At 43.9% G+C, this 14593-nt stretch overlaps 2 protein-coding genes across 3 annotated transcripts in view; one reads left to right on the top strand and one right to left on the bottom strand.

The window, feature by feature from the left end:
• The window catches only part of TSHZ1 (teashirt zinc finger homeobox 1), a 57884-nt gene extending 55962 nt beyond the window's left edge, over positions 1–1922 (bottom strand). For both annotated transcript variants that reach the window (XM_068193794.1, XM_068193784.1), the window contains exon 1: positions 1–1922. This exon is cut by the window's left edge and continues 714 nt beyond it. The gene's annotated coding sequence lies outside the window, so the exon portion shown is untranslated.
• Positions 1923–2303: 381 nt separating this feature from the next.
• On the top strand, positions 2304–10809 carry PTGR3 (prostaglandin reductase 3). Its single transcript, XM_068193806.1, has 2 exons — positions 2304–3119; positions 9036–10809. The coding sequence occupies exons 1-2, from the start codon at positions 2815–2817 to the stop codon at positions 9958–9960; spliced, it is 1230 nt and encodes a 409-aa protein (XP_068049907.1). The 5' UTR covers positions 2304–2814; the 3' UTR covers positions 9961–10809.
• Positions 10810–14593: the final 3784 nt, after the last annotated feature.

Raw genomic sequence — 14593 nt, 5'->3', positions numbered from 1 at the left:
ATTATCTTTCTTTCGTTCCTTTTTTTTTTTTTTTTCTCCTCCTTTTTCTCTCTCCCTTTCTCCCCCTCCTTTCCTTAATCACTTCTTCGTCTTCTTCTTCTTCGCGGTGGAGAGCCGAGCAAGCGGCGGCGATGAGACGGTAAATTCAGTCACTCCCCCCCTCTCAGGCTTTCTCCGAGATCAAAGAGTCTCAAAGCGCAACTTTCTCGCTCGCTCGCTGGCTTGTTTCAAGCTCGTGGATTTGTGTGTTGTTGTTGCTGTTGTTGTTGGGGGGTTTTTTGTTTGTTTGGTTTTTTATTGCGTTGGTAATAGTTTGTTCATTGTGCAAAAAACGAGGTCGATCCAGTCTCTCCTTCTCCTCCCAGCACTTAGTCTAAGAGCAAGGAAGCAAATCATAAAAAGGAGTAAAGCCCCCATACATACATATACACCGGATGGGAAATGTCAGTCACTCCTCCACCTTCCAAACAGTCACAGATCAAACAGTGTCACCACCGGAGAGGACTACTTTTCTCTCTTGCTCTCCTTTTTTTTTCTCTTCCACAAATCGAAGCTTCTTCTGCTACTAAATATAATGCAAACACATTTTTTATCATGAATTTTTTTTTTGCTGATCTCGATCTGCAACAGAAGAAAAAAAAAAAAAAAACAACAAAAACGAAAAACAACACACACACACAAAAAATTTGCCAAAACCAAGAAAAACCCCGGAGAGTGTGTGCAGAGAGGGAGGGGGGGAGGAAGAAAAGACATTCACTGAGTGGGACAGATTAACGTGAACTGTCCCCCCCCCTCTAAACTCCTGGGAGAGAAAGAGATCCACTCTCCCTCTCTTCTCTTTTCACTGAAATATAACACACATTCGGATCCCAGGGCTCTCAGACAGTCTCAACTGATAGACAGACACATCGAGCTGCTTTTCCTGCTTCAGTTTGTTACTCCTCCTCCTCTTGCCCACGTCACCCTGACAATTACAAATAGGTCTCACACAAACCCATACCTGTCAATCTTTTTAATTGCTTTGTTTTCATTTTTTTCCCTTTCCCAGAGCTAAACAATATGACAAAAAAAAAAAAAGTCTTAATACAGCACGGCATAAAAGATTCCTCATGTGAGACACGCGTTGAGGGGGTTGTTATTATAATCCACTTGCTGAAGTGCCGTGCAAGACGCATGTGCTGATTTAACTTCAGCAAAGGTCTTCTTCCAGCAAACTTAAAAAGAGAAAGAAAAAAAAAGAGGCAGGCAGGAGATGATACTTCGCCGTGGCACACGTCTACCCAGCATTGAATTAAAAATGATTTATGGGAGATTACAGTTCATCCTTACTTTAAAATACCAACAGATTGCAGAGCGAGAACTGCAGCATATGAAACATACTGCTAATATATTTTGCACAGTATGTGTCTGGGGATTTATATAATGTTAGCTGCGAGAACAGAAGGGTTCTTCCCTTTTTTTTTTTTTTTTTTTTTTTTTTTAAGATAAGAAAGCAAATAAAAACTACCCAGCTGATTCCTAAAGGAAAGCACTTGGAACTGCAGTTTTGTTCTTTTTCGGGCAGAAGGGGATTTTCTTTCTTCTTATTACCGCATAATTAAGCATTGAGCTGTTTATACTGTAGGATGGAGTTAATTCTGGGAATTACACGCGACAGCAATGCAACATCTCTATTATATTGCCTTTCTCTACGCAGTTGTACCAAGTTGAGATTGGCGGCTCTATCATAACATTGACTTCGGTCCCTTGACCCAGTTGATTCTCTGCGCAGGTTCCCTCACCCAAACGTAACCTACAGCAAGAAATTACTAAATTTTTTTTTTCCTTCTTCTTTTTTTTTTTTTTTTTAGAAGAAAGAAAGAAGCAAGAGGGGAAAAGGAGAGTAAGATTTTCTGGCAGTATCAGGGATCAACCCCTGCGACCCAAGCAAACTGACAGCAGCCTGTTACCCTTCCCCTCCCGGCAGGACGGCGACGGCGGGAAGAGCTTCGCCCGTTTAAATCCCCTCCCGCGGCAGGCGCGGAGCCGCCGCCGCCGCCGTCTCGGGGTTGATTCGTAGCACCTTGCGAGGAAGTGAAACGTTTCGCACGGAAGGGGCGGAGCGTCCGCCCGCGGGCAGCGGCTCCTCGGCGGCGGCTAATAACAACATTAGGAGATTAGCTGCAACTTCTCCCCACTTCTCTCTAACCTTTCCCGGCCGATAATTTACCGTGCTTTCTTCCTACTTTTTTTGTTTTTAATTATAATTCCGCCTTTTTTTTTTTTTTTTTCTCTGAGTCGGGAGATACCCTCTTTTTGTAAACTAAAGAACGGGGCGGGGGGGTAATCTGAGGCGTTTCTCTCTGTCCGTCTGTCTACCCCCCCTCCCCCTCCCCTGTTTTTAAACCCCTTAGTCAGAGGCAGGGTGCAAACTAAAAGCCACCACCACCACCTTCTCCTTTAGGAGATACTCCGGCCCGCCGCACACCTGCCTCGCTGGCAAGGCAGAGCAGGCAGGCAGGGGCAGGCGCTGGCGGGACGGGACGGACGGCCGCGGGAGCGGGCCGGCCTCGCCCCTCGGTAGTGCCCTTGGCGGCAGAAGACGAGCGGCTGCTGCAGGGGGACCATCTTGCCGCTGCTCCTCCGGCGGCGTCTCCGTGCGGTGGAGGGGCCGGCTGGGAGGGGAGGGAGAACCTACTGCACGGGGGCTCTGTTTACGTACACACATAGCTGCGAGCGGGGAGTTTCTCCTGCCGGCGCGTCCTGCGAGCTGTCTGGAGAATCCCGAGTCGGAGCTCTGCCGAGCGGGGCGGGAGAGGAGAGCCGAGGCAGGGCATGAGTTTTAGCGCGAAAAGCGGCGCTTCGCTGAGCTCCCGGGCAGCGCGGTGGTGGTGGCGGCAGCAGCCGTCCTGTGCCGCGGCGGCTCCTGCCTGGTCCTGCTTCGGTGGCAGCTGGTCGCGGCCCATCCTGGACATGTCCTACTCCCGTCACTTTTTGGATTTCCAGGGCTCGTCCATCCCCAGCTCCATGAAGAAGCTGGTGGTGACTAAGCTGAGCCAAAACTTCAGGGAAGCGGTCACCCTGCAGCAGGACTCGCCCGTGCCACTCCCGGGAGACGGAGACCTCCTGGTCAGGAACAGGTGAGCGAGCCCCCGTCCGCCCCCCCCCCCGCGCCCCGGCCCCGCGGCCCCCGCCGACTACTGGCGCCTTGTGGCCTGCTCTCTCCCACATGCTCCCTCACTTCGGAGACCGGCTCCGAAGTTGTACCAGCCGCCATCTGGCGACTGTTAATTTCATTTTATTGTTGTTGTTTTGAACGGCTGGTGCTACAGCTCTGTCACCCTATCTACGTGTGTGGGGGTGACACTTCCTCCTCGCGTGGCGGGGCTCTGTGTGTTTGTCTGTCTGTGCGCGCCGCTCCCGGCGTGCGCCTGCCCCAAGGAGAGAAACACCCCAGGGCCTCTGTGCCAAAGAGGGGGGGCGGGGGTGGGGAAGAGGCGAGTGTTATGTTCGGTGAGTGCCGAGGAGGGAGTGAGACGGAGGGAAGCGCCCGCAGGGCCCCTCCCTGGGGCCTGCCCGGGCTCGTTACACGCACGTAGTTCCCGGGGCATGAGCGTGTCCCCGGCACACCCGCGCAGCGCCCCGGCATCGCGGTGTGCGGGTGGGCCTGGCCCGGCCGCTGTCTCCTCGGCGCGGCCCCGCTGCCCCTTACGCCGCTCTCCGGCCTCGCCCCCGCGCAGCCGTGACTCACCGGGGAGGCCGCGGCCGGGCCCGCCGCCCGGGCAGGCCCGGCACCACCCCCAGCTCTGCGCGCCCAGCGCGGGCGGCGCGGAGGGGGCAGGGCAGCCCTCGGCCTCCCTCGCAGGACGTGGGCCCGCAGTTATTGGTGGCTTTTAGAGAGGAGTCGGGTCGGGCGAAGAGTGAGGAGGTGACATTTTGCTTAGCATAATACACCGTAAATCCCACGTCCGGCGCGGTGACCAACTCGCCGTGAAATGAAGACTCCGAGGACAAAACGTGCCTCCCCCCACAGCTGTCTCCATAAAACCTGTTTGTTCTCGGTGGCTCCTTACTAGACGCCGTCCTTCCTTGCGCTAAAACTGAATCTTTTGAAGTTCAGAGGTTTCTCTGCCCACGAAGGGAAGCTGAAACTCCGGGAACTTTGGAGCAGACTGCGTGGCTGGCACGGGAGAGAGCAGCGCTCTCAGGTTCTTGTCAAGCAAGGAAATCGTAGTAACACATAGTTTGCCATGTTCGCCGTGGGAGCCTAAAGATATTAAGCAGCACTAGGTTGGCTTGAGACCAATGCTGTGAGGTCTGTTAAGGCAGTGTGTGACTGTGTGCATATGTGTGACATGTATGTGTCCATGTGTAACACACAAATACAGGGTGAAGAAGGGATAAGGAGAAAGAACAGGGATTCTTCCAGGAGCTGACGAGAAAGCTGCTGTGGCTCTTTAATTCAATGCTGACATCTCCCTCTAGGATTTCTGAGACCAAAATTCCCTCCAAAACTGAGAAGTCTTAAGACACTGTGTTGCTGCATCCACTAATGACTGAAACAGTAATGGCGTGCAACAGCCATCCGGCTGGAGTTAAATTCCTTTCTGTGGAAGAGGTCCAAAGACTTGAGATACAAGTAGCAAGTACTCTACTTGAATGATACAAGACAGAGCGACATCCTTGTTTCTCAACTCCCCTCCCTCCCACACATGCACTTGCAGTCTTTCTCATCCCACTCTCCCGCCTGCCCTCCTGTAAATTTTTAGAATTTATTCCTTTTTTTTTTAACAGTTTCCAGTGTAACTCTTACCTTCTTCCTCTTCTCCCGCCTTTTGCTGAGCGGGCTCTCTGGGTGCTCGCGGGACATGCACAATCATGGTAAAAGGGCTTGTACCACACTAAAGGCAGGAGCTGGTCCATAGATTCAGGCAGGCAGTTGCTGGGCTTTAACACATCAGCCTGTTACACACGTGTTTCCTCTACTGGCACACAGGCATGTGTGGGGATGAAGGGGAGGAAGAGGTGAGCGATGAAGTCTAGATGTAGAGTTCATGCATTTTGCATTACTTGGGGCATTTCTTCTCTCTTTACTGTTTTTTTTTTTTTTTTTTTTTTTTTTTTCCTGAGGAATATCACAGAAAACACAGAATTACGTTACTGTAAAACACTCACTGTGTACAAGCTGCAGCATGAAGCAAGTTCTGAATGTTTTCCCCTCTCCCTGTCACTCTGGGGAAGGACTACCCCATCCCGAAAGGATAAGTCCCTGACTATTTAGTTTAAAAAAAAAACAAACAACCAAGCTCAAATACGATTATACATTTTCTAATAGGTAGAAGCATACAATTAAAAACAAAACAAGGAAAGGCTGGGGTTCCAAGAGGGCATTTATAGATTTGTTCATTTTAGTACCAGTCACGCCCATGAATAGTATTAATTGCTTTGAGCTTTTCATGCAAAACAATCGTCATTCACCACAATAAAATCTGATTTGGGATTTATGGGAATAGGAAATTAAAATCTGTGTGGGTAGATATTTTAAAATGAGATGCAGTTAGGGGAAACTTTCTTCTATTTTAGAGAGCTAGGTCAGCAACTCTTATTTCTACTTTTTATACAGAAAAAAATAACCCATCTTTTACTCAAAAATCCTTCAAAACTAGAAATTAATTTTAGCTATTTTTTTTTTACTTTGATTCTGTGTAGGAGAGAAAGGGGAGGGGAAAAGGTGATAAATCCTTAGTGAAGCCATTTAAGTTTCCTATGTCCGTTTGTCCTGTTATCTGGGGGGAAAAGAGGAGCGGGTGTGGAAGCAAGGGTTTTCCATTTCATTGCAGGAGAAGGGCCCAAGGCTGTGAAGGTTTGGTCCTTCTTAAAGTTGTTGGGGAATTTTCGAGATTTTCTTGATGAAGTGACACATTTCATTGCCAAAATACCTGTAAGAATTTACTTTTGGGCTGGAAGATGGGAACAAAGTTTATAGAAAAGGGAGTAAGAGGGGTTGAGAAAGTTTGTTTTTTTGAACCAGGGGACTAAAGGGATCACAGTGGGAAAAGTGGAGGGCTATTCCTGCTGGGTGTTTGGTCTAAATAATGTTTTTTTTTTGCGTAGTGCTGTTTTGGATGACTTTGTTTTGTCTGTGTTTAAGACTGTAATGCTGGTTTTCGGTGTCTCACTCTTTGTTGTGGTACACAAAACAGCATTTCTTCCCCTCGGCAGCGTCCTCCTGTTTTCTATAATAAACAGTACGAGGGGTTTCAACACTGTTGAGTATAAATAAAATGGGTGACTCAATGTGCATAATTATTTTGAGAAAAGTCAGTCTCAGGCTTTTTTCACACCCTGCCTCAGGTTTGCATCTTGAAATGTAAGGGGCAAAACTCAACTAGAAACTTCTAAATTAAAGGACAGATTTAAAGTAAGAAAGTGAATGAATGCAACATAAAAGATCTGGAAGGTGTCTTAAAACCCACTAGCACCCCAAGTAATTGTTTCTTCTGTGGTCTCTACTTTCCTCAGTCTCAGAAGTTAGTAAACTGATCTTCAACTTGCAATTCGTACTTTTTTCTACTTTTAAAAGCAAAATAATCTGCGAACTGCATGCACATCCTACCACCCCACTTCTGTCAACTGGAATGACAAGGCAAATTAGACTCAATGTTTTAATCCAGACGGTGCATATGATCATTTTAATGTGCAAGGAATCTAAGACTAAACAATCGTGTTAAAAAAAAAAAAAAGGGGGGGGGGGGGAAGAAGCCCGTGCAATGCAACCAGGAGTTAAGAGTTTGCACACAATAAAACGGAGGTTTAAAAAAACAATAGGGCGGGAGGGATAGACGGCAGGCTGCGCTGATTAATAGTGATGAACCCAGAAGCCCAGGGAGGATCATTTCCCGTGGCACAGCCGCCCCGCAGAGACGGGGAGGGAGCGGGTGTGTGAACTCGCGTGTCTGTGTGTGTGTATCTACGGATGAGCGTGCGGGGGGCGGGTGGGCGCCAGCCCCGCGGAGAGCCCGCATCCCCTGCCCGGCGCGGCGGGAGCGGCCGGGCAGCGCCAAGTTGCGCCGCGGCCCCGCAGCCGCACGCACAAGTTGCGGTGCGGCCCGGGCGGGGAAGGGTTCGCATCCTCTCCAGCGGCAGAACAAAAGCAGCGGTGCGTGTGCTGGAGCCCTGCTCGGCAGGCGCCTGGCCCCCCGCAAGACTTGCCCCTTCCCCGCACGCAAAGTTTTTGTCCTCTGAGTGTTTGTTGCTCTACCTGCCTTTGTGCTCCGGCCGCCGCCGTGCAGCGCCGAGAAGGGGAAGGTCTTAAAAGCAGGGGGGGCTTGTTCTCCCGTCGCTGCGCTGCCTGCCCGTGTCGGGGTGCGCTGCCCCAGCCGCGGGCACGGCTGCTCCGCGTCCTGCCAAGGCAGAGGCGCGCCGGGAGCGTGAGGAGGGAAGCTGAGCCCAGCGGGGAGCCGGGACCTCCCTTGCGGGTTGGGGCCGGGGGCACAGCGGGCGCCCCGGGCTGCCCTCGCGGTTACCGAGAGCCCCCGGCTAGGGAAGCCGTGAGGCCGGTGAGGGGGCGAGTACAGCTCCCCACCGGGCTCTCAGCCTCCGCTGCCCTCCCCAGAAGTTGGGGTGTAAGAGCGGGAGGAGGCTGGTGCAGCGCCGGCACGTCTCGCCTGGCGCCCGAGGGACCCGGTCTGCCTCGGAAGCTGCAACTCCGTTGCCAATTTTTGTACATCTTTTAGCACTCCTGTACGGGAGTCACCGCAGAACGGGATAATAGAAGATTTTTTGTATCTGCGGACAAGACGTAGGCTTTTTTTGTTGCGGCGGAGCGGCGAGTTAAAGGCAGGATAACCGAGAGCTGCAGTCACTTTTACCTATTTTATGTATGGATATGTTTACGCTTACGTGTCTTTTTATACATAACATTGGTGAAAGTTTGAAGCTCCCCATGCTGTAAAGAATGAAGAATATCAAAAGGAGCAAAGCGGTTTTAGTTCTCCTCACTCTGTGTGCAAGCAATTTAAAACTACACACATATAGGGGCTGAGCTTGTTGCAACTGCAACAATGAAAAGTGCACAGTTTGCCTACTTCTGCAGCTTTTGCGTGGTGTCAAGTACACCTTTTAGGTTGTCACATCCATACATAGTAACAGTCCTGGCATTTGCTGTTTCATGTGTTTCTTTTTTACATTTTTCAGTTAGCAGAACCTTTCCCAGTCTCTCTTCTCTTGCCTGTGTAAAGATAGTTACTCAAAAAAAATCTTTGTATTTGAGCTAGATCATAACTTTGTTTTAGGCATTATCTCCTAGCGCTTAATCAAGTTGTGAGAATGTCTTTATCTTTCTCTAAAAGAAAAAAAAATTGCCATCCATTTTCACCTGTTAGAGGTCAGTAGGACTTGATATTCAGTTTTGCAATTTTACTCCTTCTGTGCAAGGTTGTTTTGATGTGTTGCAAGTAATTTATATAAAGAAAAATATTTTAACATCGACATTAGCTACATCAAAAGGCAAATTTGCTGTAGTGACTCCATCAATTAAAAAGTACTTGCCTACAGTAACATGACCTTGCAAATGACATCGATAGTTAATATGATCATTAGTCATTAACAGTATTATTATATTCAAAAATATAAATTTGTTGCCAGAATCCACTATTTACTGCTCTGCATGTTTCATTCTTCTGTGTTTTCAAATATTGTATGAAGCGCTCGCTTAATTTTCATGCTTTAATCTTTTACAGATTTATTTTCAGCTTGTTTAGCTTGGTCAAGTGGACCTAAGGAAAATATAAGGGATTTTGTTTTGTTTTGGTTTTACTTTTTACAGCTTCTTGTTGTTTCTTTTTGTTTAGAAAATTTGTCTGTAATTCTAGAATAACAGAATGGAAACTATGGAAGTCTGATGAACGTTATCTTTGGAGTGTACTCGTTATTCGAATATACAGATAATCAGAACAAATCTTGTACTTATCCCACAAATTTGAATATAAGATTTGTCATACAATGAAAACTTGGTAAGCAGTAAATCTCGTTAAAACATTTTTGTTTTCTTCTAGATTTGTCGGCATCAATGCATCTGATATAAACTACTCAGCTGGTCGATATGACGCCTCAGTTAAACCCCCCTTTGATATAGGCTTTGAAGGTGTCGGTGAAGTGGTAGCGTTAGGACTCAGTGCTAGTGCAGATTACACGGTGGGTCAAGCTGTGGCCTACGTGAAAGCAGGTTCCTTTGCTGAATACACAGTTGTGCCGGCCAGACAAGCGGTCCCTCTACCCTCAGTGAAACCCGAGTTTCTCACTTTAATGGTAAGTGGCGCAACTGCATACCTCAGTATGAAAGAGCTGGGAGACCTGTCTGAAGGCAAGAAGGTTCTGGTGACAGCAGCAGCTGGAGGAACAGGCCAGTTCGCTGTGCAGCTTGCAAAAAAGGCAAAATGCCATGTAATTGGAACCTGCTCCAGTGATGAAAAGGGTGGCTTTCTGAAATCCATTGGCTGTGACCGTACCATCAACTATAAAACTGAAAATGTCGAATCTGTGCTTAGGAAGGACTACCCCGAAGGTGTGGATGTGGTGTATGAATCTGTCGGAGGAAAGATGTTTGACTTGGCTCTCAATGCCTTGGCTATCAAAGGGCGCCTGATAGTTATTGGGTTTATCGCTGGCTACCAAAACCCCACTGGCCTCCAGCCTATTAAAGCAGAGTTATTGCCAGTAAAACTATTGAAGAAGTCTGCTAGTGTCCAGGGTTTCTTCTTGAACCATTACCTTTCTGGCTACAAAATGGCTCTGCAGCATTTGCTCAAGATGTATGAAAGAGGAGACCTGGTTTGTGAGGTGGACTTTGGAGACATGTCTCCTGAGGGCAAGTTCACTGGCTTGGAATCTGTATTCCGTGCTGTAGATTACATGTACATGGGAAAAAACATTGGAAAAATTGTAGTTGAATTACCTCACTCTGTCAACAGTAAGCTGTAAAAACAGAACAATGATATAAATCAGAAGGGAGAAAATGGGCACTTTATGCCTCAGATTTGCTAGAAACAATTTCTTTTTTTAAGCTTAGTAATGGATATTATATTAAAAAACAGCATTAAAGTGTTAATAAAAAAGGATGAGTTTGTTGGGGGGGTTTCATTTGTTTGTTTTTGTTTTCTTAAAAGTGTTTAAATCAGTGGCTGTAGCAGGGACATAATGGGCCTGTATTTGATACTGTCACTTAGGTTAGCATGAGACAAGAACATTGTTCTTGACAGAATAAGTCTTGATGCAGAGGCAGATTTAGTCTGTCAGCCTGAGTTGATGAGACTTCATCTATAGTTCAGCTCAGAAAAAAAAATCTTTCAGCAATTTTGATTCCCTGATTTAAAAATAAAATTGTTAGAACAAGAATAAGTAAAGAGTTGTATCTTTGGGTTGCTCTATTAATCTTTAGAAGTTCTTGGGAAAAAAATGCTCTTGATTTCCTGTCACAAACATGATAATCATAATTCAGTTGCATCATGGATCATAGTAATATTCCTTGACTGGTTACACAGGGAAATTTATCCTCCAATTCTGACATGTCAGTAATATTAAGCAACTTGATTTTTTTTTAATCCTGTCTTTCATAACTATAAACAACTGCGCAATTTTCTTTTAAATCTTTAACTACAAGTTGCAATATAGTCTCATTTTGTTGCCTTTTCATTTTCCACTGTTACTGTTTATTGTCCAGTCTCCCCTTTAGTCAGTATTTAAAGATTATTGAAATGGGATTTTGAGCCATGTTCATGTGTGTTCACACCCTGTATATTTTTTGAAGATTAAATAAAGTTTTAAAAGCTATTTAAATATTTGTGGCATTTATTCATAATTATATGTTTCTTGCTGACTAGCTCTTTTTCAGATATTGTGTTTTTCAGAGTTATTTGACTGATCATTCTTGAAGGGACTTCCCATAATCAGGCTGCTACTTCTCCTTTTACCAAATACTGCTTCTGCAGAAGCCCACTTACAAACAGCAGGACCATTCTAAATCCATAGTCACAATACCTGGTACACATACTGATGCTCAGCCATGCATTTTCTAGCGGGTGCAGTTAAAGGGTTTTGTAAAGTTTCAAAAATTCTTCCTCACATAGTGAATATTATTAATGGTACGTACAGTGGGAATTCCAGCTAGAAGCATAATATTTTCCAGAACAATAAAATACTTGAAACTGCTTGCTCTACATCTTTTTTTCCATAGCAAACTTTCAAGATCATAAAGGCCAATTTTGCCATATCTTTTGAAATTACATTAATTTGTATGCAGTTGAAGAGATGGAAATTTCCTAAGATCATATGCCTTATAATAAACATAATGATAGACTGATTATGTCTAGGACTTGAAGGAAAAAATCCAGGGTAAACTTAATTTTAAGGCATTATTCAGGACTGACTGTACGCAACATTTTTGATTGTAACACAGGAAAACATAGATTTTATTCAGTAGTGCAAACAAAATAATATTTTAAATTTTGATTTAGTGCATTCTTAATGTAAATTTTTAGTACATATGCATCATAAAGAATTATGTACAATGGAGAACTGTCCCTTTCTTGGGCCATGCCTGACTACTAAGTTTAGTCTCACTGGTGATTTTGGGGAAAGGCAGAATGGATCGAGTCTTTTGTGACCATTTTTCTCTCTTACTCAAGGTGAGCATCAAACCACCACGATTTTTGTTTTAAGTAAGATCTGCTGTTAGAAACATATTTCCTCTTTCATCTCTGATAATACAAATATTGTGTTGTGTTTGTGTTTTGCATAATTAGAAAGGTATATTGGCCTTCCAGCTAAATGCTAGAAGGATGCCAACACTCAGGCACCATACAGAGCATGCAAAGTTCTCAGTATTTTATTCCTTGGCATGTGTGATGTCTTTCTTTGTTCAGGGATAAAGTGAAGTCCTTGGTCATTAAATGCTTCTTAAAAAACAAGGTTGTTTGGGATGTACTGTGGCAAAATAAAAAAAAAATTAAGAAACCAAACCAATTGGTTACATCTGTGATACGTACGGAAGAGTTGCATGGGTAACAATTTTTTCAAATTAAATTCCTGTAATCAAATGCCAAAACCATCCAAGTGGCACAATTTTCAGATGTGTTGATCACTGTCAGTTCAGTAGACTTGGTGTTTCTGAGGCAGTAAATTCCATATGTTTTTGTCATAGAGAATTCCTCTTGTTACAGGATTCTGTTTGGACATAACATTCTACTTTCTTTTCAATATGTTACTTCATATATAACATTGCATAATGCAACTGCCCCAGGCTTCTTCACTGATCAAAACAGGAGAAGAGAGGGACCTTTGGAGGGTTCACACATATATATTCAGATATGACATGTTGTTCATTTTAATTTTGGCTTCAGATTGTTGTTTAGCCCTTTCATACTGATCACAGCATTAATAAAAGGTTTACATTTGTTATATGTGTAACTTGGATAGCCCATGTACAAATTTCGTAGCCATTTTGGTGTTCAGGTTAAGCTATGGTGATTGGGCTTGTCTTTTTTATCAAATGTTTATGTTAAACTGAAGGGGTAGCTCAGGGTCAACATGGTAACTCTTCCATGAATGAATATGGAATGAAGAAGTAATTTTTGTTTTTAAAGATACAACTTCTATGCTTCAAATTGTTGAAAGAGAGCATTATCAATGGAGAGAGGTTGAAAAGTATTTCTTAAACATGCAGATAAGGCCTTTTTGATGAGTTTCATAATAAATTTTGGCTTGCAGCAGGGGGGGAAAACCCAACTTCTCTTTATTTAAAAGTACATTCTGCAAACTTACAGTTGTGGGAGCAGGGCTGCCTTTGAATAAGTAAGCTATGATGGATTTAAATAATGTTTAAGTATTAGATGCCTAGGAAAATGTATATGGCATGCACACACTGAGAGGTTTAAATGATGATAGGACATTGAACATACAAGGAAAAGAAATACTGTAGAGTCACAGCAAGGGATTAATAACAATACACTTAATATGCTTGCAAAAAAAGGTGTATTAAAAGCTGTGTGCACAGTGGGGACTTAAATGATTAAAAATAATAATACATTTGCCTTGGAAGTACTAAGTATACTATATGTAGAAAGCAGGGATTTAAATAATAATACTATTAATAATAGCAGCTCATCGAGATGTGGTTGCTAGCACTACATCCTAATTTTACCTTTCTAAATGAATTTGCTACAGAGGAATCTGGCATTGTTTGCTGAGGCTAATAACCGAATTTCCCTTCCCTACACACATATGCTTCCATGGAAAAACAACAAAGAACTAGATGAAGAGCTGGCTTTTTTCCTGAGTCTGTCACATGTGTGCATACGCACGCGCACACGGACACACACGTACTCACTCGCTCTCTCCTGGCTTGCAACCCTCAGCACATTTTACAGATATGCTTCCTACTTAATTGCTATGCTGGATTCTCCTAATACCTTTTTAAATCAAGTTGGGTTTCTACCAAGCAATAGTTTGCTGTATGTTTGTATGTGTGCAAATGTGTGTAATGTATATGCACATAAAGTGTATATTTAGTAAGTGGATATGAATAACTGCTGTGTCATGTAAATAAAGATAATTGCAATCTCTCAAGGAAAAGTTTGCAGTAGTGTTTGCAGATATTATATATATTCCTACTTCTGTCTGAGGAGTAAAGAAATTTCTCTGCTGAATAGCTGTTAGTATCTATTTTACAAGATTTACTCATTTTCAGGTACCTAATGTAGCTGCTAGCATGCATGCACGACAATACAATTTATATGGTAAATGGAACCAAATAATGGCTTCACTGAATGTTATGGCTGCACTGAAGGGAAATGTCACGGTAAATAGCTGCCAAATTATGGATCATGCCGAAGTGTCACAACTGCACTAAAGACAAATAGCACTAGAGGCTATTGCCACTGTGACGCTTTTGAGTTATGAAGAAGAGGAGCAGCCTGATGTGAGCCTCTTTGTGTCCTCATTATAGCAAAGGGTTACTGGTGCAGTGTACAAGAAAACCTAGTCCTACGTGGTGGCTAGTTATTAATCTGTTCTTTTTGAATCTAACAGCTGTAGCAAACCAGAAAATCTTTTCCTTGCTTTATGAATACATATAAACACATACAAACAAAGAAAAACCTGCAGGTTTTATGAATGTAAATGTGTGCGGGAAATGACTAGTAATGGAAAAATGTTGTAATAAAATAATCTAATCAAAGAATATTATTAAATTTAATATCATATGTGTCTGAAAGCTTTAGTTGCTTCTTATGCAGATAGATGTGTGAAATATAAGCAATAATGCACTTTTTCTCTTTGTAAAGACTTGACTAGTAAGGACATTACCAACTAAATTGCTTCTTCTAAACTGAAGTGTGTCCCGGTTTCTTTCATTTTAATGGGAGGGTAATAAAGATGAAAGACTAACATTTTAACTGATGGATCCCTTAAGCTACAGAATAGAAATTTATTATGTTTTGAGGGAATATGCTAAATGCTGAAATGTGGAAAGAAGCAGGGAAATCCCAGGTAAAATAAAAGCAATGTAACCTCTGTTTTCATTGTTATTATTATGACATACTTTTATGAATGGGAAACT

This window comes from Anomalospiza imberbis, chromosome 1, assembly GCF_031753505.1.
Source record: "Anomalospiza imberbis isolate Cuckoo-Finch-1a 21T00152 chromosome 1, ASM3175350v1, whole genome shotgun sequence".
In the NCBI taxonomy this organism is placed as follows: domain Eukaryota; kingdom Metazoa; phylum Chordata; class Aves; order Passeriformes; family Viduidae; genus Anomalospiza; species Anomalospiza imberbis.
This window is presented reverse-complemented; position numbering and strand designations above follow the sequence as displayed.

Coding starts and splice junctions, on each gene's coding strand:
- PTGR3 (XM_068193806.1), top strand. CDS start 2,815: ATGAGTTTTAGCGCGAAAAGCGGCGCTTCGCTGAGCTCCCGGGCAGCG. Junction 3,120..9,035: donor GACCTCCTGGTCAGGAACAG/GTGAGCGAGCCC, acceptor GTTTTCTTCTAG/ATTTGTCGGCATCAATGCAT.